Source organism: Oryzias latipes, chromosome 4 (assembly GCF_053564925.1).
Source record: "Oryzias latipes strain Hd-rR chromosome 4, Olatipes_Hd-rR_3.1".
In the NCBI taxonomy this organism is placed as follows: domain Eukaryota; kingdom Metazoa; phylum Chordata; class Actinopteri; order Beloniformes; family Adrianichthyidae; genus Oryzias; species Oryzias latipes.
In genome coordinates, this window is record NC_136240.1 from 31,445,338 (window position 1) to 31,470,692 (window position 25,355).

Sequence of the window (25,355 nt, forward strand, 5' to 3'; positions counted from 1 at the left end):
AAAAATGCATGTTGGGGGGGGGCGGAAAGCCTTCAAGGACGAGCCTAACTGATGGAGTAGTCTAATTTGCTGTCAGGACCGGGTCCGCTCACTTCTGCTGTGATAGTATTTATGGGTGCGTCACGAGCACGTTTGGCACAAATCTGGGTCATTCTTCGAGCCTAATGTTTGGGGGGTGAGGCAGGCTGGCAGTGCGCTCCTGAACCCCGCAGGCTCAACGCGCAGAGGACTTCCGATGAAGTCTGGGTCTCATTGCGCGCACCTGTGCTCAGGACGCAGCTGAGGAGCTGCGCGTGGAGACAGGCGGCTCCACACTGAGGGGGGAAAACAACCAAACTGCGGGATTATAAACTATGAAGTTTGGATCCTCGGAGCACCTGTGACTGCAAGCTTTACTTGTCCTCATCGACAAACATGACGCCCAAATATTTGGCTCCTGTCGTGCTTCTGTCGGTCCTTTACCCCTGGTGAGTCACGCGGAATTCCGTGTAAATGTGAGCTGCCTTAGTTATTTTTTATTTAAAGATAACTTGCCTCCAAGTTGCTGTGAAGTGATCAGCCTCCGAGCTTTTTGCCCTTTGATTTTTTTTTTGTTTTAGCTCTGAAACAGTGGAGTACAGCGAGGAGGACTACGACGACACAACTGTCAAGCAGATGTTGGCTCCCAGGTCCCAGGAAACGGACACGACGGAAATTCTCAATAATCTGTTGAAAGAATATGACAAGAAGCTGAGACCAGACATTGGGGGTGAGGCTCAACTGACATTTATGAACCAAAAACATCAAAAATCTTTAGATTATTGAATGTAAAAGCTAAATGTGGGTGATCATTAGAGGTTTCAGAGCAAATAAATAAATCAGAATCTGAAAATCATTAAACACAGAATGATTCAAGCTTCATAAACCTCAAATAGTTTCCTAAAAAACACAGATTTTCTTGATGGTTTCAAGTTGGAAATTGCTCTGAGTGCATCCCCCGATGAGGCCATCTGTGGATGTGACAGCATAAATGTATAAACATTTCAGTTTTTAATATTTGTGTGATTTATTGGATGCTCAGATTTAAAGCTTTCTGGGAAATAGTCTGTTGATATTTGCGCTTGCAGCAGCATGATGACAGAAACACCGTTCCTCTTTGTCCGGGTGGAATCCATTCACTGTAGGTGTCTGACTCCACAACAGTAAAAAAAAAAAACACAAACTCCTAATTTTACCCCCCACGTAGGTCATCCTTCCCTCCCCTGAACCCTTTCCCAACCATCACCCAGAGTGCAATGCGACAGACATCAGCAATACTGGTATTTTTAGTTTGCTTCCAGGGTTTTGTTTGGTTTGCATCTCTAGAGCAGGGAACACATTTATGACCACTGGGAGGCATCTATCTCTGACACGATTTTTTTCCTGACTGCATATTTACTTTGTGTTACAAAATTCAGCTGTAATAAGCTGAAAGGTGAAACATATAATATAGTGGGAAGTAAGGCAAAAAAGTAAGGCAAAAGCTCGATTAGTTATGTTAGATCTGATCATAATCTTTCAGAACTGCTCATTGTTTCTGATTTCCTCTGCTCGTACAGACCAGTTTAGAGCATCAACATTTCCATAAAGGTAGTACCGTTTCTCTCAATGACTATAACTCCACTATGTACATGTGTAACCAGGCCGCTTCGGCTTTTTCGAATGACCTAAGATGTCTTGTCATCTGAAATCTGTAGCCAGAGTGAATAATAAACAACCTGGATAGATTTCCTACATAGAATTTTCTTCAGCATATTTGCACAATATAAACTACACTCTGGACTCTTTATTTAAAAGAGAGGGAGAAGCTGGATACAAGATATGATGATGTTTCGGTGTGGGAACCCGGTTACAGCTGTAAACTGGCTGAAAGCACCAGCTGACTGTTCTTTGGTTTGGGCTTGCATGTGCTGAGTTAAAGGCTTTGTCACAACTGCCCTTATGGGTGGATACGGGCTGTCTGCAGGCGCAAAATCGGGCAAACCTGTTCGAGGGGTCACCCACATGTCATTTTCAGATTACAGACCGCTTGTTGAGCCCAGAACATTTTTTTCTACGTGCATGGTGCAGCCGTCAGGTTGTAGTGTTGTAGCTTCCTTATGTGCAGCCTGACTGTAAGAAATTAGGAAAATAGACGATTAGAGTGTAGTTTGTGTGAACACGTTACGGCATTAAAGTATCACCTTCACACCCCGGGCACTGGAAGACACTCCTGCTTTCCCATGGAGATGCAGCCACACTCATCTGCAACCAACCCTCTATTGATCTGGAGAACCCAAAAACCTGCAGCCCCCGTACGGGTCAAACCTTGTACGGGTGCAAGTGTAAGGCATTGCAGAGTTACGAACGTTTTTCATTGTCATGTAAATCCATAATCTGGCTTTCTGTAACCGGATTTTGGGATTAAAGCATCTCGGTTTTTTATTTAAAGAAAACTTGCCTCCAAGAAGTACATTTTTTCTTGAAAAATGAACCAACTTCAGAGTCACATTTGAATGACAAAGACAGAGGCTGCTAATTGAAGTGTGTTGTAACGTCCCTATTATTTGATCAAAACCTGGTTGCCGCTCTGCGTGTCATCTTGTAGGCAACTAACTTTCTCAAAAAACCCAGTTACTTCTAAGCATGCAATTGCACCCAAAACGCGGCCTCTACTCCCAACACACCACCTCTTTCATGCCTGAGCACATTTTGTCTGTAAGTATGCTTTGTTTGGTTGTTGTGATTGCTCTGGTTTTGGGTGTAGCTTGTCCAGGTTGTGCTCTAGACACTGCAGTTTTGCTGTGAGCACAAAATGCTGTGACCGTGCAAAACTTCGGATATGCCATCTTGAAATACAGAAAATTCATGCAGGTTTGTTTGTATGATTTGTCTTTCATCACAGAAATGTAAGATAAAAGTGCAGTTTACTTCCATGTCTTTCAACTATTTGTAGCATATCTATCGTGGACTAGAGTCAGAAGAACAGGGACGGCTCAGGGAGAGAGGAGGCAGAGACTGGAGACTGTAGGTTTGCTATGAATGGTACCATGTATTTTTTGACACACACATAAACATACACCATACACCAATATTACAAAAGAATATTTCAAATTATTCCAGGATATCCTTTACAAAGATTATGTACAGATGGACGGTTCAGTGAGTGATCCGTCGTATCCGACTCAATATCATCAGCTCATGTATTGTCCATGCAACCCAGACAGAAATAGTTGAATCCGGAGGTTAGTGTTCAGTGATGGGAAGTGATTGAAAGTCTTTGTGTCTCTGGGTTGTAGGACGAATGCAGTTGCATTGATTAAATGAGTCATTAGGCTACAGGAGCCTCCTACCAGCCTGGGCTGAACGACAGGGAGGAGGTGATTCCTTCAGAGAGCTCCAGCGCTTGATCAGGTTCGGGCTTAGCTCGCCATCAATCCCTATGGCCGATTGCGACTAAGTGCACCAAATATGCTGCTTATTCGCGGCGTGTTATACTGGCAGTTGGCTCCCGTAGCGTCTCAATCCAGCTCTCCTGTCATGGAATGTGATAGCTTCCGGGGTAGCGGCTTATAAAGTTTACTGATTGGGTAGTCGGGTCACATGACCCAAGGCACGTCGTACACACGTAACAGGTGAGGAAGGAAAGGAAAAAAAAGGAAAAAATACAATGGCCTGAGTTGGCAACCGTGTTACACCCTCCCCCCTTAAGACCGTGCACCTCCGTGTGCATGCTAAACAACACGTTCGGCCGAATCTGACCCATAAGTTGCAACTGGGACAGTATTGAGCGCATCTCCACAGGCATCCACCAGACTGTGGAACACTGTCTGAATCATGGAAACTAACGGATTACCTAGAGTGGAATAGTGGAGACGACTAGGCGGCTGTCGCTGTCTAGACGACCGACGGATAGCTCCATCAGGTTCTACTTCGACAATGGCTTGTTCGACGTCGCCTGAAACAGGCTGAGCAGCAATCTCGGAAATGTCTAGAGATGTCCCTGCTAGGCCACGGAACACTGCGTCATCACTAGGAACATCCCTGGCAGGAGGTTCTGCATCTTGAGGTAAGGGTTCAGGAATGATCTCGACAGGTGAAGACACTGGCACGGCTTCAACAGCAGCAGAGGATCTTCCTGGAGAGGGCAAAGGTTGAGGCGTAGACATTGGCTCTGGGTCAGCAGCAACGGTAAGTGCAGGCCCAGGAGCAATGTGTTCAACCCAGTAGCGTTCAGGTGACTGCACGACAAAAGGTGATTCACATTCATAATCCTCATCATCATCATCATCTGGTGGTAGGCATGTCACAGGATCAGGTTTTTTCTGGCTTCGAATCACGGGCCCTACGAACAGGAGAAAGTTCCAGACCGTGGTCGGTATCAAAAGGAAGAAAACCACAAGGGAGTAAAAGGTCACGGTGCAGTGTTCGGGTGGGTGCACGAGCATCATTTTCCGGCCTTACTGTGTATACTGGGAGATTTCCAGCACGACTGAGGACAAGGTATACATCCCTTTCCCATTTGTCTTCCAATTTATGTTTACCTCGCAGTCTCAGATTGCGTACGAGAACTCGATCACCAGCTTCAAGGCTTGAAGGAACTACACGCTGATCAAAGCGGGTCTTATTTCTAGCAGCGGATTTTTCAGCATTCTTGGAAGCCAGTTGATAACTCTGTTGAAGTCTGGAGCGTAAATTTTCGACGTACTGCGAGTGTGATTTTGAATTGTTGTTCCGGACAGGAAGACCAAAGGCCAAATCAATAGGAAGACGTGGTGAACGGCCAAACATAAGCTCATACGGCGCAAACCCAGTAACTTCATTTTTGCTGCAATTATACGCATATACGAGAGGCTTGACGTATTCTTTCCACCTCTTCTTTTGTGCCGGCTCGAGGGTTCCCAGCATGCTCAATAGCGTTCTGTTAAAACGTTCTACTGGGTTGCCTCGGGGATGGTAGGGTGTTGTTCTTGATTTTCTAATACCAGATATTTCACAGAGTTCTTTAATGAGCTTCGACTCAAAATCAGCTCCTTGATCCGTATGAAGACGTTCGGGAAAGCCATAACATGAGATTACGTTTTCCCACAAACATTTAGCAACCGTTCTGGCCTTCTGGTTTGGCGTTGGTACAGCCACAGCAAACTTAGTAAAATGATCTGTAAACACGAGAACATCCTTGGTGTTACTCTGATCAGGTTCAAGGGACAGAAAATCCATACAGACCAACTCTAAGGGACGAGTGGTACTGATGTTCACCAACGGCGGAGCTCTCTCCAACGGTGTCTTCCTCCGCACACATCTATCACAGGTTCGGATCTTAGTCTCAACATCCGATGACATGCGAGGCCAGAAGAATCTAGACCTGATAAGATCGAGTGTCCGTTCGATGCCTAAATGGCCCATGTCACTATGGAGACTTGTCAACACCAGAGACCGCAGGTCTTCAGGCAGGACCAGTTGCAACACCACCTCATCACCTTCTCGTTTTTTCCTGTATAGGATGCCATCTCTTAACTCAAGACGCTTCAACTCTCGAAGCAACAGTGGGAGTTCAGGAAGCTCTTGTCTTGCTGTGGTAGGGATGGTTTCTCCCGTCTCCAGCTGGTGTATGACCTCTCTAAGCGAGGGGTCAGATCTTTGCTTTGCCTTGAGTTCTTCAGCAGACAAGGATTGAACAACAGGTAGCCCATGTTGATTCTCGCTGTAACACTCAGGGATAGCCTTGACCGATGTTGCGAGTGACTCAACAAGCGTGAAGGATAACGTGTCAGGAGCAGCAGATTGTGAAGCGGATCTGACAAAACAGCTCTGACAGATAGCTGCAATAACTTCGGGTGAAATCTGTCCAGTTTCACCACTGTGTTCTTGGGTGAACTGGTGAATAAGGTCGTCATCAGAGGGTACTTCCGGTAAAAGATCATGTGGACGTCGAGATAGACCATCTGCGTCAAGGTTTTGTTTACCAGCACGATACTGGAGAGTAAAATTGTAGGTGGAGAGTGCAGCAAGCCAGCGATGACTAGCTGCATCTAATTTGGCTGTCGTAAGTATGTATGTCAGTGGATTGTTATCAGTAATGACAACAAAACTGGCCCCATACAGATAGTCGTGAAACTTTTCTGTAATGGACCACTTCAATGCCAGAAACTCCAGTTTGTGTGCTGGATATCTCGCTTCGCTCGATGAGAGTCCACGGCTGGCATAAGCAATGACCTTCAGATGGCCATCTTGCTCCTGGTACAGAGCAGCACCAAGCCCAGTGGCACTGGCGTCAGTGTGCAAAATGTACGGCCTCTTTGGATCTGCAAATCCAAGAACAGGAGCAGATGTGAGCTGATCTATCAGCCTTTCAAAGGCATGCTGACACTCAGATGTCCATCTCTCACCAAACGGCTGTTTCACGTCTCGCGTCTTGGTAGTTGAACTCCCCGACTCAGATTTGCGGGGTGTTCCATAGCCTCGTGTCAAATTGTTAAGGGGTTTAGCAATGGCGGCATAACCCTTGATAAATCGCCTATAATATCCGGCGAACCCAAGGAAGGATTTTAGCTCCTTTAACGTCTGTGGGATCGGCCAGGATTTTAAAGCAGAAATTTTGTCGGGATCAGTTTCCACACCTTTTTCTGATACAATGTGGCCTAGGTATCGCACTGAGGTTTGGAAGAATTTACATTTTCCCAACGACAACTTGAGACCATATTCCTTTAATCTGTGGAGAACACGCATTAAGCGTTCCTCATGTTCTTCCAGGCTACTTGAAAAAACAATCAGGTCATCAAGGAAAACAAGCACTTGTTTTAGGTTTAAATCTGCCATACATTTTTCCATAAGCCGCTGAAATGTAGCAGGCGCATTAGTGACACCCTGCGGCATACAGTTAAACTCCCAAAAACCTAATGGGGTAACAAATGCAGTTTTGTCTTTGTCTGCTTCTGCCATCTCAATCTGGTAATAACCAGACTTAAGGTCTAGGACGCTGAACCATTTCGAGCCTGTTAACGCAGAAAAAGATTCTTCCAGTTTGGGAAGAGCATAGGCATCTTTGATAGTCTGCAGGTTCAGCTTCCTGTAATCAATGCACAGGCGGACATCACCATTTTTCTTTCGCACCACAACGATTGGGGATGCGAAGGGAGACTCTGACTCCCTAATGACTCCCGCCTGTAGAAGGTCTTGCAGGTGTTTTCGCACAGCCTCGATGTCTTGTGGATGTATAGGTCTAGGTCGGTGCTTGAAAGGATTTGGGTCGTGCAATCTAATGCTATGTTTCACTTTATTAGTTCTTCCAAAATCAAGCTCGTGCTTAGAGAAGACTTCTGGTATTTTATTTAACTTTTTTATAATCCTCTCTTTCCAATCGGCAGAGAGTGGCGATTCACCAAAATCTGGTTGAAGAATTTGGGTAGCTGGAACTGCCGAAACAAAAGCATCTTGTGACAATATTAGAGGGGTTGACACAAAATCAGCAATGGTGCTCCAAGGTGGAATGCACACATCCTGGTCTGATTCGTTCTTGAGGGTGACTGGTACTTTGTGTGGAGCTTGTTGTGAGATGGTAATGAGGCAACTTGTGACACAAAGCCCTCTAGCGATTGGAGTGGCTGGATGTTCTATCAGCACACAACAGCCTGCAGGGGGTGCTTTTGGCTGAATGGCTCCCTCAACAACAACAGTATGCCCAGCTGGGATGACAGCTGAAATTTTGCCGGTAAGTCGCACAACTCCTTCACTACCCAACAGCGTTTGTTGGTGTCTCAGCTGTAGTATGTCCAGTACAACCTTGTACTCATACGTAGCTGGTTGGAAGTTGGCATGGTCACTATGCAGGTACTGGTTATACAATTGCTCCAGCGTGTTCATTCCGATTAATACCTGAGATTGTGCTTCAGGCTGATAATCAGGAACAACAAGTGCAAGCGTGCATACTTCAGTCTCTGTACCAACAAAATCTCTGGGAAATTTCACTGTCAGTTTAACATAACCCAAATATGGAATAGCTTGCCCTCCAGCCCCTTCAACATGTAAGAGCTCACAGAGAGGCATCAACGGCTGACGGGACAGATGCTTGTTATAAAAAGACACGGGAACGGTTGTAACTTGAGAACCAGTGTCAAGTAAACAGTGACTTATGTGACCAGCGATGTCAACTTCACTCGCACATTTGGAACCAATGAGACCCCTTGGTAGATGTGACTGCAAAGCTGGAGTAACATAAGTCTGCTCTTTGCAGGTAGCTGGGTTCTTGGGACGGATTAGGTTTAAAACAGTTCCAGTTTGTCCCGTAACAGGAACTTGGTTCAGTTTAAAGACTGGTGCTTTGGTGACCTTGACTCTGTCCGCCTGCCGTGTTTTTCATTGAACTGTTTCCTCTTCGTAGCAACCAGGGCAGAGTTGGGCGGGTTACTACATTGAGGCTTGATATGACCATCTTCACCACATCTGAAGCAATAACCAGGCTTAGGCGCAGAGGGTGGGTTTCTTTGAGGCTTGCCCACCTGCTGACCCTCACTAGAGTGACTGCCAGATGTGGCCTTTGTTCCCTTAGCCGTTGAACTTGATTGGGCAGCAGTCAGAGACGCTAGCTGCCTTTGAATATCAGCTAGTTGGTTTGAGAGTTGTTTTATTGTAGTGGTTTCTGGTTTCTCATCATGCTCAGAGTAAGCGTACTGAACGTGGGTCTTGACTTTGGCGGGGCCAAGATGTTGTCTCATCCGCTGCATCTTGGAAGCTTCACGATCCTCTTCAATGCGAAGTAGAAGTAGTAGATCAGAAAATGGTGGTGGGTTTGACTTCCGTTGCTTGAGTTGGAGTTCTGTGATTAGCGTATTGTCCCAACAACCTCTGCAGAATTGACTAAGAAGCCGTTTGTCAACTTCAGAGGGTGGGACCCCTCCTCTCTTAACTGCTGCAGTGAGTGTCACTTGCAAACGTTGAAGGTATGCAGATGGTTTTTCTCCAGTATTCTGGAATGTGTCCATGAATTTTGCGTAAAGTTCTTCGCCATCTTGGACTGTGCCATACGCCGACTCCAAAATGTGGATGTAAACTGCTGGAGATGTTTCTGGTTTGAGATGTTTTATCATATCCGCAGCTGGAGGCAGCAGACTTCCAGAAATTCTTCTCGTTCTCTGCAGGTCTGAAACAGCAGGATCATTCATTATCAGATCGACACCAGACCTCCATGTCTCAAAGTCAGCTTCATTTTGTGGGCGGGGCAGTCGACCAGAAAATACTCTCAGCCTCTGAGTGTCTTCATTTTTAACGATGTGCTCAACCACATAACGTTGAACTCCTGGTACATCAGTTCCTGATAGATTGAGATCAGGCACATGGGAAGGAAATTGAGCTCTTGGTTCTGGTAGACTACGCAGAGGTGGTTCATGCGAATCGGGCCCAGCGGCAAATGGTGGCACTCCAGCAGAGGACGCAGATGAGGACGTCTCAACTTCATCTTCCAAGGATTGGGGTCCTAGCTCAGCTACAGAGTGGCCAAGCAGGGACATCACATCCCTAAGAACTTCAGCATAATTTTTGCCTGTAAGTTTCGCAACGGTTTGGAGTTCACACAGGTAAGCATTAGTCACCTTTTCTTCAACCTGGGCAGCGCAAAGAGTTGATAGCTCGGAAACTTTGTATGTGATTGTTTTATCTTTGCTGACGTAAGTATGCGGCAACATTTTACGGAGCGCAGCAATTGCAAAGCCAGAATTAAACTCAACAATAAGCTTTTGATTAAACACAGAATCGGGCTCATCAATAATGTGAGTCTTTGAAATCGAACCATATTTGCTCAAAAACCCAAGTATTTCTTCATCTGTTTCTGTTTTAGTGAACCCATCAATGACCACTGCATTAGGAATCTTAATGCCAGATTTCTCAAATATGCTGCTTATTCGCGGCGTGTTATACTGGCAGTTGGCTCCCGTAGCGTCTCAATCCAGCTCTCCTGTCATGGAATGTGATAGCTTCCGGGGTAGCGGCTTATAAAGTTTACTGATTGGGTAGTCGGGTCACATGACCCAAGGCACGCAAGGCACGTCGTACACACGTAACAGGTGAGGAAGGAAAGGAAAAAAAAGGAAAAAATACAATGGCCTGAGTTGGCAACCGTGTTACATATTCACCTACTGTCTTCCTCAGAAGGTTTTGTGCACATCATAAGGCAACACTCGATCCCTATCCAAACATTTGTGCGGTTCAAAAATGAATGACACGTATGTTCATGGAAGAAAAAAAGGGAATTACTATCATAAATATCAGTGTTTGAAATATAGAGAAATCTACAGAGTTCGCTTTGTTGTTGTTTCTGCCACCAATTTGGAAGGAAATCATTAAGTCAAGCTTATACAAAAACCTTTATGACCCCCTCCGGTCATCTTTGATCCTTTGTCAAAGCGTTCCTAGTGGCTGGTTAATTATGATTATGCTGTTTTTAGGCTAAATCAAAAATCTTTGTTTGCTTTCTGAGACATAGTATCTGCGGAGCCGCAGGAGTTCATTAAAAAATTGACATCTTACTTGTGGGCTGGACTGTTGGTGCAGAGCCTGCCCGCCCCCTCTTCCCATCACCCATAACTGAGATCTGTTTACAATCTCTCCCACTACCGTACAGCTCCTCACGCACCCCTAACCTAACATTACTAGCGCAACAAAAATGGTCCAGCTGTACAGTTTTGTGCCAGATGCCAGCTCAGACAAGGAAACAAAGATGTATGGATCTGTAAGTGGATGCATCTGAATGGAGAGGAGCAGGGAGCTCGTGGCCATATATGTCCTCTGAAATTCTACAATAACATGTTAAAAACACCAAAAGCATGATTTTCATCGGAGTGGGTCTTTAAAACTGCATAAAAATGTCTCAAGTTAACGGTGATCTAATCCTGATGAAAAGCACCTAAACGGTGAAGCCAGTAGTCATTGCATTGACAAAATCAATTCAAATGGATTTTGTGACTTAAATTTACTGTCAAAATCAATGTTTACAGAGCTGCTGAAAGCCTGATGCTCAGCATGATAACGTGAATCAGTATTTACTCAGTTATGCTACTCAGCCAAGGCGATGAGTCCTTTCAGGAACCTGAGCCTGGATTGCACTGTAACATTATGATCACAACCTGTCAGTTTTTGCTCTTAATCTGTTGACCATAGCTCATGTGTTGTCATGCTCACGTCTTTAGTCCTGGACGGGAAATTGTGTGGGAGAAGGCTGCTGACACAGTCTGGTTGCAGAGAATCATCACTCCTGCAGCCCCCCCCCCCCAGAAAGTGTGAAAAATAATCACGTTGTTGAAAGGGCGTAACTTCACTTTAGAGAACACCACCTAGTTCATCACATCTTAAAGCGTCTGTCCTTCAGCTACTGTGAGTCGTGAGTGAGCGTGTGGGGAAAAATGTGAGAGAATTTTGAAGAAGTTTAATAACTTATGAGAGTAAACTGACTGGAAATGAAACCAGGAGTTTGAGAGCACAGCACGGGATCAGGTCACTCATGTATTCTGATGGGAACCACAGAGTTGTGTTGGTCTGCAGCAGCTTGTAGTATTAATTCTGATGAAACATGGAAAGAAAAATTAGTGGCAGTTTTAGAATCACACTAAATTCTTGCAGGATAAAAGTTATGTGAGCTATCGGTAAAATTTTCCACTTAAACCTACATGTTTGACCTAAATGTCTGGTCAGTTTAATCCGGAAAACTGGAATAGAAGAAAATGGGAGTTAATAGTTTGTGGAGAATAAAATGGTAATGACAAATCCCTGTTTGAGATTGAATAGAAAAACACTGTAGATAAGGACATCTTGAGATTGAGCATCTGAGGATCCAGGAAGGTTTGAAGAAAGACGGAGGTCTTTTTTTTTGGATCTGCCAAAACAGCTGATTAAGTGTGGAGGTAGGGAATTATTTCAACTTGAAAGCTTGAAGGCGATTGGCTATAAACAGCCATGAAAGTGACGAAAGATGAAAAAGTTGTGAAAGGAAAGTAAAAGTTTTCTGGATTGAAGTGTAGAGAAATGAGAATCCCTTTTTCATCAGTGTTGTTGTCTTTGGTGTCATTGTTCTGATGAGAGCACCTCCACCTCTGTTCAGATGTGTAGAGAATTTGCCGCTTGAGACTCATGATATGTGTGTTCATAAACTTGACGCTCCTGATGGGTGTGGGAGGAGCTAATGTCTAAAGATTTTAGCTTCATAGCTACATTGGCTATACATATCAAAAACATCAATGCATGGAAGACTGATGATGTTGAGAGATCAGGATTATTTATTTGAGAGAATTCCACAAAAACGCCACTATTCACGTCTCAGTTCATAAGGCGGTTCAGAGCTACTCGCAGTATGGTGAGCTTCACCATTTACTGCAGGAGCTGCATCTGAACGACGGCCGCTTTCAGTGCTACTACGTCAGGGGTCGGGAACCTTTTTGGCCGAGAGAGCCATAAACGCCAAATATTTTTAAATGTAATTTCGAAAGAGCCGTACAATAATGTTGTGACCCCATTGGTCCAAATTACCTAACAACAGGCTGAGCGACAGAACTGAGAGCCAATCAGATCTCTGCTTGATGCCTTCAATGAACCCCAGAACTTTTAACGCGGCCCGACAGCCAAGTTAAACTCAGTCCGCGACAATATTTTTAAAACTAAATATACAAGTGAATGTGTGCATTTGATGTAATTTCAACATTTTTAAAGTACAATAAGTCTGTGGATCCTTTTTAATAACATTGTTATGCTGTTGCTAATAAATGATGAGTATTTCTCGTGGTAGTTGTGTTGATTGTCTAGTCTGGTTGATCCGTGGTGAGTTTCTGCTTCATGCAGGCGTTGAGACTTAAAACGTGATTGTAGGTCTGAATGTTCTGTAGATGTGACAAAGACTGCTCACATGCAGACGGGGAGCCAAACACACACTCACACGCTGCAGTGAGTGACGGGCAGCGGGTTTTACGTTTTTACAATCCCTGCGCGATTCACCTGCAGCCTGTCCCCACAACCCCTCACCCCCACCCTCTGCTTTCTTCCTCACACTCCCGTCCCCGCAACTGCGCGCTCTTTCTCAGAGACGAGAGCGCGCAGTTTTAGGCACGTCAATTCAAAGGTTTCCGGGTGGTACAAACTCTGTGAAATAGATAATAGTAAACTGATAGTTTTTTCTCCAAGCACCGCTACTACTGCGCGCCTCTGGCATCGCATCGCGCCCGAAAAGGACTGGTCTAATGAAAAAAAGTAAAATTAAAGATTTGTCTGCGAGCCACATGTGACCATCAAAAGAGCCATATATGGCTCGCGAGCCATAGGTTCCCGACCCCTGTACTACGTTCTCTCTGTGACCCAGTTTGACGACTCTGTGTCCCGCATTAGTCCAAAGACGGGAAAAAATGAAAACAAATATAAAATTAAAGGAACTTTTTATTGTTGCAAATAAAAAAAATATCATAAAGTTCAGGAGGAGAACAACCAGACTCTCCTCCATGTTGGTTTTGTACTCCACCTCTAATCACACCAAAGTTCAAATATTTGAACTCCTACAGCACGTCAGAATTTTTGCCGTGCTTTGTTGTCGCTGTGCCAAAAACATGCTGCCACCAGACCCCCTGCGCCTGAAACGGCATTCCCACCGGCCATATGATTCATTAACACACATTCAGCCAGTGTTCACACACCGCACAAGCAGGGGAGCGGCAGGGAAGAGCTTTTTCTTCATTTATACTTTTACTGTTCACTAGCACTTGTCCGCCAATCATTCCGGTGAGGAATGTTGAAGCGGTGCCAATCCTGCAAATCTTGCTCCAGGCTTTTTCATTCACAGTCCTATTTTGATATAATAAGAACAAAAGATTTGGTGTCATAGAATTCCGTCCGAGAACAAGCCATAATTATCAATTTCTCCGTCATACTCATGTTTACAACGGTTGGCACTCGTGTGTTTTGAAAAGGACGCTAACCACACCTCCCTAAATGGTCAAAGTTCAGAATTTTGCAGCCAATAGTTCAACTGGTTGAACTTCGAGCTAGCGATCAGTGAATGCCTAATATGTACGTAGAGCCTGAGAACGAACCTAAAAGCGAGCGTGGTGTGAACGCGAGATCTGGTCGCAGAAGCCCGGCCCAGTATCAACAGGTGTTTGGATAGACTTTTCATTGGAAGTGGCTGTTTAACAAGAGTCGACGTGGCCGATGTCAATGTGGCCCTACACTCAAACTGCGATGCAGGGCCTGTGATCAAGCAAGCAGCTTTAGAAAAAACTCTGTGCTGATAATCTGTTCAACAACAAAATAAATATGGGTCGATATTAAGAAATGTAACTCTCAAAATTAGTTAGAAATAATAAATGCTACGGAAAGGAAAACATTTTTCACATCGGGTAACTGGTTTTCAAAGTAAAATGGAAGTCATTTTAAAAAAAAATTTCTGTCTGAATTCCCACCTAACCCCTAACTATTAAAAAAACTATATAGTGGTCTGAATTTTAAAAGCAATCCGGACGCCATGCCCACAACATTTATTTATTTATTTTTTTTAATCGGCGGATATGACGTCATCGATTTTACAAAGTTAAAATCTAATTCATATGAGCGTTTTGCGAAGAGTATTTATGAATCCATTGTCTTCTGAAGTTAAAACGTTGATGGTTTATTAAAAAAAACATTTGAAATACATTTTTTTTTGGCAACAATTGTTCCGAAACAATGCATTGTGGTCTATTGCCGATTTAGTGAGCATCGATGCCCACTGTTTTTTTTGCAGTACCTAGGGCACTCAATTTTGGAATTGTAGATTCGGACAGCACTACAAAATGGCAAACGTACGGAGCCCGTGACCTGACTCTCAACTCAACTCAACTTTATTTATATAGCACTTTCATACAACAGTAGTTGAGACAAAGTGCTGAACAAAATAGTAAGAGACAAACATTAAAACATGTTAAGGGGGGAGAAACACAGAGGGAGATAAAACTATAGAAAATAGTAAACAGTTAGAAAAACAGTGGTCTCATATTGGGTTAAAAGCCAGAGCATAAAAATGGGTTTTTAAACGGGTTTTAAAAATGGACAGTGAAGGGGCTTCTCTAATGGCCAGCGGCAAAGTATTCCACAGCTTTGGAGCGGCTACAGCAAAAGCTCTGTCCCCCTAGATAATATTTCGCTACCTCGACATACTATTTGATTCCCTCAAAATAATTTTGTGCGAAAGAAATAATGAAATTGTGCGAACGAAATAATTATTCACGTCATAATTCATTCGTTTCGACGGAACGGAATATTATCTAGCGGGAACGAGATATTAATTTGTGGGAACAAGATATTAATCTGTTATAACGAGATATATTTTAGTTTTTCAATGTCAGGTACAAATGCACCATTTAGTGCGCTATATATAAAAAGACACAACTGATCTTTTCATTTGAAGAAATACATTATCACAATATTCTGGCAAAAGACCCTCCTAAATATACATTATTCAAAGGTAGAGAATGGCATCCAGATTATTTCTATTCAGGGAATTTCATTAATGTGTCACTTTCACAGTATATGCGTAAATGTTTTGTTTTTTTTGTAATTGGTTGATCTACTTTTCATTTCTGATAGTGGATTCTAGTGCACAACTAGAGACTTCATTGACAAATAAACGGTTATTTATTCAGTAAATTTAGAAGGGATGAACTTTTTCCAAACTACACATTGTCATATAAACTTAAAGTAGAGCTAAAGGTCATTCTTCACCCATCTGTGAAAGGCACCAGCACTAACGGCGTGTGATATAGCAGGAGACAATCAGCTGACATTTAGGATTTCAACAGTCTGTTGCCTTTTCTTTACTAGCATGCACTTCCACTGTTCTATAGCCTGGCTCAGCACTTAAAGATAAAGCTTGGGTTTGTTCTTATTGGAAAAAATGAAAGATTTTCTTGGACTTTTTTGAGAATTTCTCTTTATAATTCACCCCACATCTTCTTCTTCTTTCTCTTTCGGCTTTTCCCATCAGGGGTCGCCACAGCGAATCATCCTTTTCCACCTCACTCTATCATGAACATCTTCTACCCTAACGTTAGCCAACTTCATGTCCTCTGTTAAGACATCCATGTATCTCCTCTTTGGCCGTCCTCTTGCCCTCCTGCCAGGCAGCTCCATCTCCAACATCCTTCTACCAATATATCCACTATCCCTCCTCTGAACATGTCCAAACCATCTCAGTCTGGCTTCTCTGACTTTGTCGCTAACACAGGCAACGTGAGCCGTCCCTCTGATGTACTCGTTCCTTATCCTGTCTAACCTGGTCACTCCTAAGGAGAACCTCAACATCTTCATCTCCGCTACCTCCATCTCAGCCTCTTGTCTCTGTCTCACCCCACATGCTGGGACGTTTATCTATGATAAAATAAGCTCATCGATACATTGTGCAGGCAGATTAATGTATTCAGCATCTCTGTGGGTATGTCGTTGGTCTAAAGAACACAACAAAGACAAAAAAGATTTTTTACATTCTTTTTTTTTTAATGAAGCAAAAGCAGTTTTTTTACCTTTCGTTTTGATTCCCTTGTGTTTCTTCAGAGTCTGCAGATGAAAATACTGACCTAACAGGAATGGGATCATAAACTAAATCTGTACGATTAATTGATTTTCTTTATTGATTTAAAATTTGTGGGTTTTGAAAATGGAACAGTTTTTACAATTTTAGTTTGAATATTTATTTTTATTTTTGAGCCCACTCACAGCACATGGTTTGTTTTGTGCCATGTCAATAACGCAAGGGGGGGGTAATTGCTCGCCATCTCCTCAAAAACGTCTTTTGCCACCTGTGCTTACACACCGGTAAAACACAAACGGACAAAGCAGTGGTGGTATTTTCTCCTTCTTAGCTGTGAGTCACATCAAGACTTGTCTTCATCACTAAATGCAAACATTTTTTTTTTAACATTTTGTCAATATTTTGTTTGGTCGCCATATTAAATTTGCAAGAATAAACTGACTCAGATTTTGCAGTACATTTGTGAGTTTTTGTGTTTTGCAGAATGGCTACTGGTTTGTTTTGTCCTAACTTTACCAACAAAGCAGATCGACCCCTTTCTCATCTTGTTTGATAGAGGAATTTATTGAGATTTAAGTTGTCCCATGAAACCAATAACTGACAAACGCAGTTCTATTCTTGTTTCTGAGGCGAACCTCTGCAGGCCAAGCGTTCAGAGCTGGGAAAGGATAAAAAAAACCCGCCATAATCCTTGTTTTGGTTTTTTTAAAGACTCCCCGATAGTAAAAAGTTTAAATTTTTCTGACAAAAGCAACTCTGTCACTGTTTTTGGGATAGTTATTCTGCAGTTTTATAATTTTATCTTAGCTTAAATAATATCAAAACAGTGGCAGATGGGTTTTGTCTCTTTCTTTTTAGCAAAATCAATTGAAATTTTCACTGTCTCCAATGTTCGTTCATTTTGCCCAGATCCAACTCAAACCAAATCAATGTCGAAATATAAGGTATTTATCTCATTTACTGATTTAAATTCCAACAAAAATGTAAACAATAAGTAACTTCTCCCTGTTGTTCAGTGAGTATCAGTGTGAGTGCATCTCTGTGCAGCAGGTCCCTGATGTGTGCAGAACACATGAGGGCAGAGCATTCAAAAATAACCACAATGTGACCAGATAAACAGAAAAGGGTTGAAAGAAAACAAGGTGTGTCAACAGGATGCTTTACTGTAACTCCTGACTAACACACAGGTAGCCTTCAAATGGCACGGAAATAAACTTTTTTTTCTTTTTCAAATGCCAGAGCTTAATAAGCAATAACATAAGATGGTTTAGTCGGATAAAACACAAAAATAATAACACATTAAAAAAAGGGAAAAGAATTAACCATTCAAATTTTTAAGATATGAAGCAATTACATATGAAATAATTGGAGTAGAAATAATGAGAAAAATAAGGGAAACCAGTGGAATAAAAAAATAAAATAAAAAAAACAACAAATGCTTTGTGTTTGTGTTTTAGGTGGTTTGTGTTTTTCACATAAATATGCCTGAATGGAAACAGTGTAATTGAGAAATTGTGTTTTTCAGACATTTGTAGAATTTCGCTAAGTTTTGTGAATATGTGTAATGGAAACAAAGCTTGTCAGACCTTTTCCTGTTTCAGGTCTGTTAGGATCATGCGAATAAAAAAATGCTTTTTTAAATGCCTAAAATTATAAGTAGACAGTTTTAGATGTTTCTTTTTCAATTCTTTGTGTTTTTATAATACTCACTGGAGTGCTTGTCAAGCAAACAGCAGCATTTTGCTTTTATGAAGGTACTTGTCAAGAATACCCTCTCTAAAGCAAAAACAATCCGTCAATTAAAGTTTTTCTAGTTCATTTAATAGCCACACATTACTTTACTGTATTTTGTTGCTGCATTATAGACCACATGTTTTGATGGAAATGGCCAGCTCAAGGGAGCATTTGTTGAAGCCGAACTGCACACATTTCCTCTTTTAGCAAGATAATTACATGGGATTTTACATGGGAGTTATTTTTATTGGTAGTAAACACAAAAGTTCTTATTTTTGTTTTTATGTCTTTGGTTTTTTTTACACTCTTAGTCCCACAGTTAGAGTTTATCTATGATGAACATTACAGGCCCTTATGCATAACTTGCAGAGTCTGTGACTCACAAATAGTGTTGCCCAATTGTAAATACTTATTTACTTCACAATACTTTTTCTCTTTAGGGGTCTCAGGGGTCTGCCTTCATCCTCTGTTCTACACCTTGTTCTTACCAACAATCCTCATGTCCTCCGTCACTGCATTAAGGAACCTTCTCTTTGGTCCTCATTTAGAGCTCTTTCCTGGTTCCTAACCTCAGCATCCTTTTACTAACATCATGAATAGCCATGTTTCCATCACACATATGCGCACAACTTCTTCGAAATTATAGAAATGTCAAAAAAAAAGTTTTTGCAAAAAAAAATTTTTTTGCAAATACACTGTTTACAATAAATCATATTTATGTGAATAAACACACACCAACTCTTGCGATGAGTCATTCAAAAACATGGGGACAGATGTGAACAATGATCTACAGCAGATGCTTTACAGTTTCTACCGCGGCACTAGCGCTCATCATCATCATCTATCAAAGGAGACGTCGACGTCTTATTCAGGCCATAGAGCGGCGAGCTCCTTACACGTGGGAGCGGCTACGTATGAAGTGACTTGGGAAAATCGTGGTTGGTGATTTTACAGAGGAGCTGTGGATCCAACAATTCCACATGACATGTTTAACTTTTGATGAGCTGCGTGAGGCTGTGCGGCCTCTTGTGGTGCCCGCCCTGCAGTGCCCAAGTCAGCCAGTTCCCACCAGGAAGCACATTGCCATCGCTATCTATTGTTGGTCATGTCACTCGTGTAATTTGAAAAAAGTGCAGTTTTGCAAAATTAGTAAAATTCGATTTGGCTCAATAACCACCTCCTCCAAGCCTAAAAACTTTTTTATGATAACTTCTTTCGAAAATTGTCGTGTTTCCATTCAGCGAATTTATTATTGCAAATCCAATTTGTACAATTTTATAGTCAATGGAAATGTAGCTATTGTTCTCAACATGTCCATTGTCTATTGAAGACATTGTCAACAAGTATTTTACTAATTTCTATTATTTTTAAACTTCAGCTTTAGATTAAAAAAAAAAAAGGAAAAATGAAGGGTTTCAATTGTAGCATTAATCGCGGCTGTTTCAGGCATCAGTAATATAATTTATAAACAATTGGGATAATAACTGTAGCTTCATTTAAAATGCAGCATACTACTGCAAAACTTCAGCAGAGCCAAAATGTACAACAAAAGGAAAACGGCAGAAATGCCTTATTTAACCAAAGAGAAGTGGGTTAACTTGTCATACTAGAATAGGTCACACCCAACAATAAAATGGGTATCTTCTACAAGCTTGGCAGTTGTTCGAACCCCACGTAATCCAGCTCCATGCCCCACCTGCCCGTCTTGTCACCATGGTGACACTGATTTTATAATATTTTAACATTGTGAAGCAATTTGTGAGTCGCTTTCTGAGAAAAGTGCTAAATAAAATAAGATTTACTCACTAAATAAAGAAAGGTTTACTTACATGGGGGGCAGAGCATTCAGTCGCTCCGTCCCCCAGCTATGGAATTCTCTTCCTCCTGATCTACGCAATACTGACTCTCTGCCACTGTTCAAAATCCAAACTCAAAACTTGTCTCTTCCAACAATCATACAGTTGATCCATTCAGTTAGCACAACTTCATTTTGTCTGTTGTTTTTCTATCCTGTTTTTATTGTCCTATTGATGTTTATCTTGATCTTTATGTTTTATTCATGTTTTATCCTGTTCATTTCTTATTGGTGTTTTCTTATTTTTTACCCTTGTACAGTGACCTTGGGTGACTTGAGAGGCACTTGAAATAAAATGTATTATTATTAATATTATTATTATAATCATTTTGATTCCAACTCAAATTGTTTCTAACGTGAAAATTGTGTTTTAATTTTGGTCTCCAACTGGACCCAACCCTTATACTGGAACCACTTTACCATAGCTTTCTAATTTCTACAAAACAAGTAACAAATGACTGATTGTGCTAATGCTGCTGCCTTAAGTGTTTTTAAACCTCTATAATCACATCTACACACTTGATTAATTGAAAAATATTTGGTAATAATGCTTAAGTTCACAAGTTGATTCTTGTAAGTACCATAAGCGTTTTTTTGTTCATTCTGAATGAGTTATAATGCTGCCGTTTAGAAATTGATATGACATCCTGAAGTCAGGGTTTCAGTTTCACAGATGAAGTTTGTTGCAGCCATGTTGTTAACTCGTTTCCCACAGATGAGGGGATAATCACGTTTTCTGTTCCAGGTATCGCAGGTCTATTTTCCTGCCTGGTTATGCAGCTTAAATGGACTTAATGATGTATGAAGACATAATGATAAACAGGATGTGGGCAATTAGTCTTTGTTTTTTAATTATCTGGTCTGAGGTCAAAAATAAGTAAATTAGAGAGCCGTTTTCTGTGATGGCCGCCCTTTGATGGCAGACGGCGTGTTAAAGTAATTTGACCCCGCCTCCTCTTGGCATTAATGAATGTCACATTTTAAACTCGTGGTTAAACAGCATTTACACTACATGGCATGAATGTGAAGTGAATATTTACATCATGTGCTAAAATTTCATTATGGTAAGTTTTCTGTTGAAAGGATGAAAGCATAAGGAATTGCTTTTCTTATTTTCTGCTTTAATCATCATTTTTTCTTTTTTTTTTTTCTTAATGTTATTTTGGTTATTTTGGTTTCCTCAGTCCTTTTTTTTTTTTTTAAATCGGTCTATGGTATATAGATATTGTCTATTGTCTATATTAAACTGACAAAGATGAAGACACCAGTGAGGAGACACTAGCTGCGTTTACATGGACAAAAGTAATCGGAAAGAACGCCTGATCGGAAGAAAAATGCATCATGTAAACCCGCCGTTCGGAAGAATGGATTTTATGTTCATCAAAGGGTAAATGTTAGTGCGTGTTAGCCTCTCTTAATCCTGGCTTCTTCCAGCTCTGTTCTTCCTCAAAACAAAGCACTGACCACATGGATTGAAATTTAAAATGAGCGAACAGGTTCTTCATAATAACTATAACATTAACAAAAGCACGTTTAGAAGATCATCTCGTATATTACCGAACTGCTGCATAAATGTATATGGCCACTAACTTTGTTTACAGTGGGTCTCATTTCCTTTTCCGGTATTTTCAACATTACTGCACATGCCCAAGTGATTTATTCCGACCGAAAGTGTGACCATGTGAACGTTCGTTCGTTCGGAAAAAAAATTTCTGGGCCCATGTACACGGTTGAAATTTAATCCAATCATTGGTCCGATCAAGATATTTTGCGCATGTAACCGGGGCTACTGAGATTCACCACTGGGGAACACCTTTTGAATAAACTGTATTGTAGTTTTGGCAAATCCACATTTAGAAAAGTCTTTCAATAAACCCAAAAATAAAAAAATGTTCCTATGTTCTAGACAATAAAAACCAACTTAACTTTAAACAGTTCTTCGTTTAGTTTGTTCTCCTTTATGAATGTTTTTATATTTTCCCACATTTCCTGCTTTTATTTTACATACCAGTACCTAACATGTCGGATTAAGATGAGCAACTATGCTATGATCTGGCACGTAAAATGGGTGAAATGCTGTGCCTCAGAGATCGAGGTCTCTTACTTTCTGGTAGGACAATGAGCTGTAAAAATAACTTGTATTGTATTGAAAAGAAATCGTTCTTCAATGTGCCAAAGGTAATACATTATCATATGTATAGATATAGTTTACTCTGAAAGGTTTAAGGAAAGAAATATATAGGCCCTTTAAAATAAACCTTATGCCAGTAAGAAGTACATAAATTGGCTGTGTTTCCACAGAATTAAACGGTTAACACTTGTTAAATTAGTTAGATTAATTGATATTTAAATAGGGTCTTTTAAATATTTACACAAGGAGTAGGTCAACAGAGAATATTTTTAGAGACAAAGAGGTCCAGGTTACATTTAGGAATAGGTTGTTGTCCAAGGATACTTTTCATTTTGAATCCTAATAACAGAAATGGTCAGATAAAATTACAAGAAAACAAAAACTAGGGGCTTATTTTAATTAGGTCATTTTGGTCCAAAGCTTATTTCTACTACTTTATTACATCATTATAAAACAAAATGACAGTATTAATTATTGCAATACCCTTTGAACATGTATTAATCAAAACATAATTAGTACAAAATGTCACTAACTGAAAAAAATTCTTAGTCACTTCCTGAGGTGAATCTGCTGTAACTGAGTTTTGATGAACGAGGAGCTAGACATGGTTTTCAAACCTTTAGGCCAAAAATTACCCCAAAGCAAACTGAAAAGACTTCAAATGTGTTGGCTAAAGCTCCACAATTATCTGTAATATCTATAATTTTAATCCTGACCCTAGGCTGCATTGCTGGAATTGTACAAAGGTCAAGACCACTTATTATAAAAGGAATGTGCAAACTGATATTTTCAACGTTCTGCAGTTGAGTTGTTAAAAACATTACAATAAGGAAAGATGAATGCAAGATAAAATTCAATTGTGTTACAGAAAACTTAATGTAATAAGTCCATAATCTTTGGTAAAATTCTTGGTGCTTTAGGTGAACTTTGATCATAGATGTATAAACCCCAGAGCCTAGATGCTGATGAAGGTTAGACCATTTCAAAGCATCAGGGGGGAGGATGAGGTGGAAGAGGGCTGGAGAACTATCTAGATTGTAGAGTGAGGCAGCCATTCACGAATTTAAAGAAAAAAATATGATTGTGATTGGCTGAGAAGAACCATTAAGTGAATACCATTAACGGTAAATGGTGTGTAGGGTGACGTAACAACCTAGCGTACCTGTAAGTGAGGTAGAGGTTCCTTGATGATATTATGCCAAAGCTTCCATTTTTGACATGTTAGTATGTTTAGAGATCACAACTGAAAAAAAAATACATTTCCCCAAAGATTTTAGGTGAAAGGAACTCCTTTGATGTTTATGACAGTTGATATGTTAACACATTCATGGGCTGGTGAGTGGTGAGGTGCTTTTGCCGGAGGAGGTGATTTGTGATTTTAAGAAGGCCTGTTTCAATACTGTGAAGTGGGCGGAAGCCACACTGGAATTTTGAATACAGATTATAGCTGGAGAGATGTGTGTGGATTTTTTTAAAGGATTTTGGAAATGAATGAGAGATTTGAAATAAAACCAAAATTATTGATATCAGTGGGTTCTGAACCAGGATTTTTGAGAAAAGGGGTAACAGGGCAGGGAGGACCGTTTCACTCTGGAGAGAAGCCTGGATGATGTTGGTGATAAGAGGGGACAGTAAAGGGAGAGTAGCTCTGACAGGGGGAGTAGGAAACTGGTCCAGTTGGCATGTCGTGGTTTTAGATTTTTGGATGAGTTTGGGGATTTGAATGATTAATTGAAGATAAAATACTGAAAATTTGGAGATGACAGAACTAGCAGGGGTAGGTTAGGACCATGGATAGGTATAAGCTGCTAGTGGATGAGCTACTTAGGAAGAAAAAAAAGTATGCGAGGAGGGACGTTGAAGAATTTCGAGGTGTACAGGTGAGGAAGAAGTATATTTGGAGGTTCTGGTATTTTACAGAGTATAGAGAAGATGACCTTGGAGTTTTCTTCGCTTGAATTTAGCAAACTGGAGAATTGGAAATTAAGTCATTGTATAGGAGAAGGTGGTTGGAGTACATATAAATATAAAGTCTTATTTCAATAGCCTAATGGTAGGTTCATTTTAACAGTGAGAGATAGAAAATAAAATAAAAAAAATCAAGAAATTGACTTTAAAGAATTTATATTTAATTATTGGCATTTCATTGAAAGTATTTGATCCCCTCGTAACTATTAAGAGTTCTGGTTCACACAGACCAGGTAGACTCCTCTAATCAACCTGTCACCTGAATTAAAGGCACCTGTTTGAACTAATCATAGAATCAGACTCCAAATCCTCCAGAATGGGAAATATTAAAGAGGTTTCAGTGCATTTAAGCAAACCAGAATGGACTACAAAACCATCAGCAAGAAGCTGGAGGTTAACACCTGTTGGTGTAACTGTGCCAAAATACAAGAATTACAACATGAACATCAATCCACCTGTAAAAACTAACCAATTGAGATTACGGTACCTAGAAAATGTGAGATAACAATTTGCAACCCGTTCCAAATTAGTAAAGTTGAATCTATAAATTTTTTAAACATACTACGTACCCAATTGACTTCTTTGGAGTAATGCTAACCCAAATTTAGCAGGTAAATATTAAACATTCTAATAGTGTTTCTGTTTTTAATTCAGCATTCTTAAAATGAATGTTATTCCTTTATGTCCTTAGGGGATATCAAAGCTATGGCAGTTACCAATTATTTTTACATTGTGGATTTTCTTCTGCCGTTGGACTAGCAGCTGCACCAGTATACGCCATATGAACTCAAAATACACTGTACATAAAGGTATGACTCAAAATATGAGTATATGTATAGATTATTAATCCATCAGCTCAGTTCCCCCCCCCTGAAATTTAAATAAATTAAATTTTGTTTCTTTATCCCGACTGCACAGTTTTGGAGCAGACTTTCCTATGGGCGGCAGAAAGTGTGTGCGGATCTCTACTCTCATTGGTTGTGTGTTTCTTTGTGGTTGCCTTGGTAACGGCTCAAGCATTTTTTTATTTTTATTTGTGCTGTCCAACAGCTGAGCAGACAGATGGGAGCTGAAGGCCTATTGTGTTGGACATACAGTATATTACTGTTGCAACAGGGGGTTGTGGATCTTCTGACACA

At 41.0% G+C, this 25,355-nt stretch overlaps 1 protein-coding gene across 2 annotated transcripts in view; it reads left to right on the forward strand.

Moving 5' to 3' along the window:
* Nucleotides 1-25,355, forward strand: part of gabrg3 (gamma-aminobutyric acid type A receptor subunit gamma3) — a 222,792-nt gene continuing 197,437 nt past the window's right edge. Inside the window, exons 1-2 of one of the 2 annotated variants that reach the window (XM_023954495.2) lie at nucleotides 1-467; nucleotides 600-748. In XM_023954495.2, the coding sequence (XP_023810263.1) occupies nucleotides 415-467; nucleotides 600-748 (202 nt within the window). In that variant the 5' untranslated portion in view covers nucleotides 1-414. Of the gene's footprint in view, nucleotides 468-599; nucleotides 749-25,355 lie in introns of those variants that run through there. The other variant, XM_023954494.2, reaches the window with a different exon arrangement.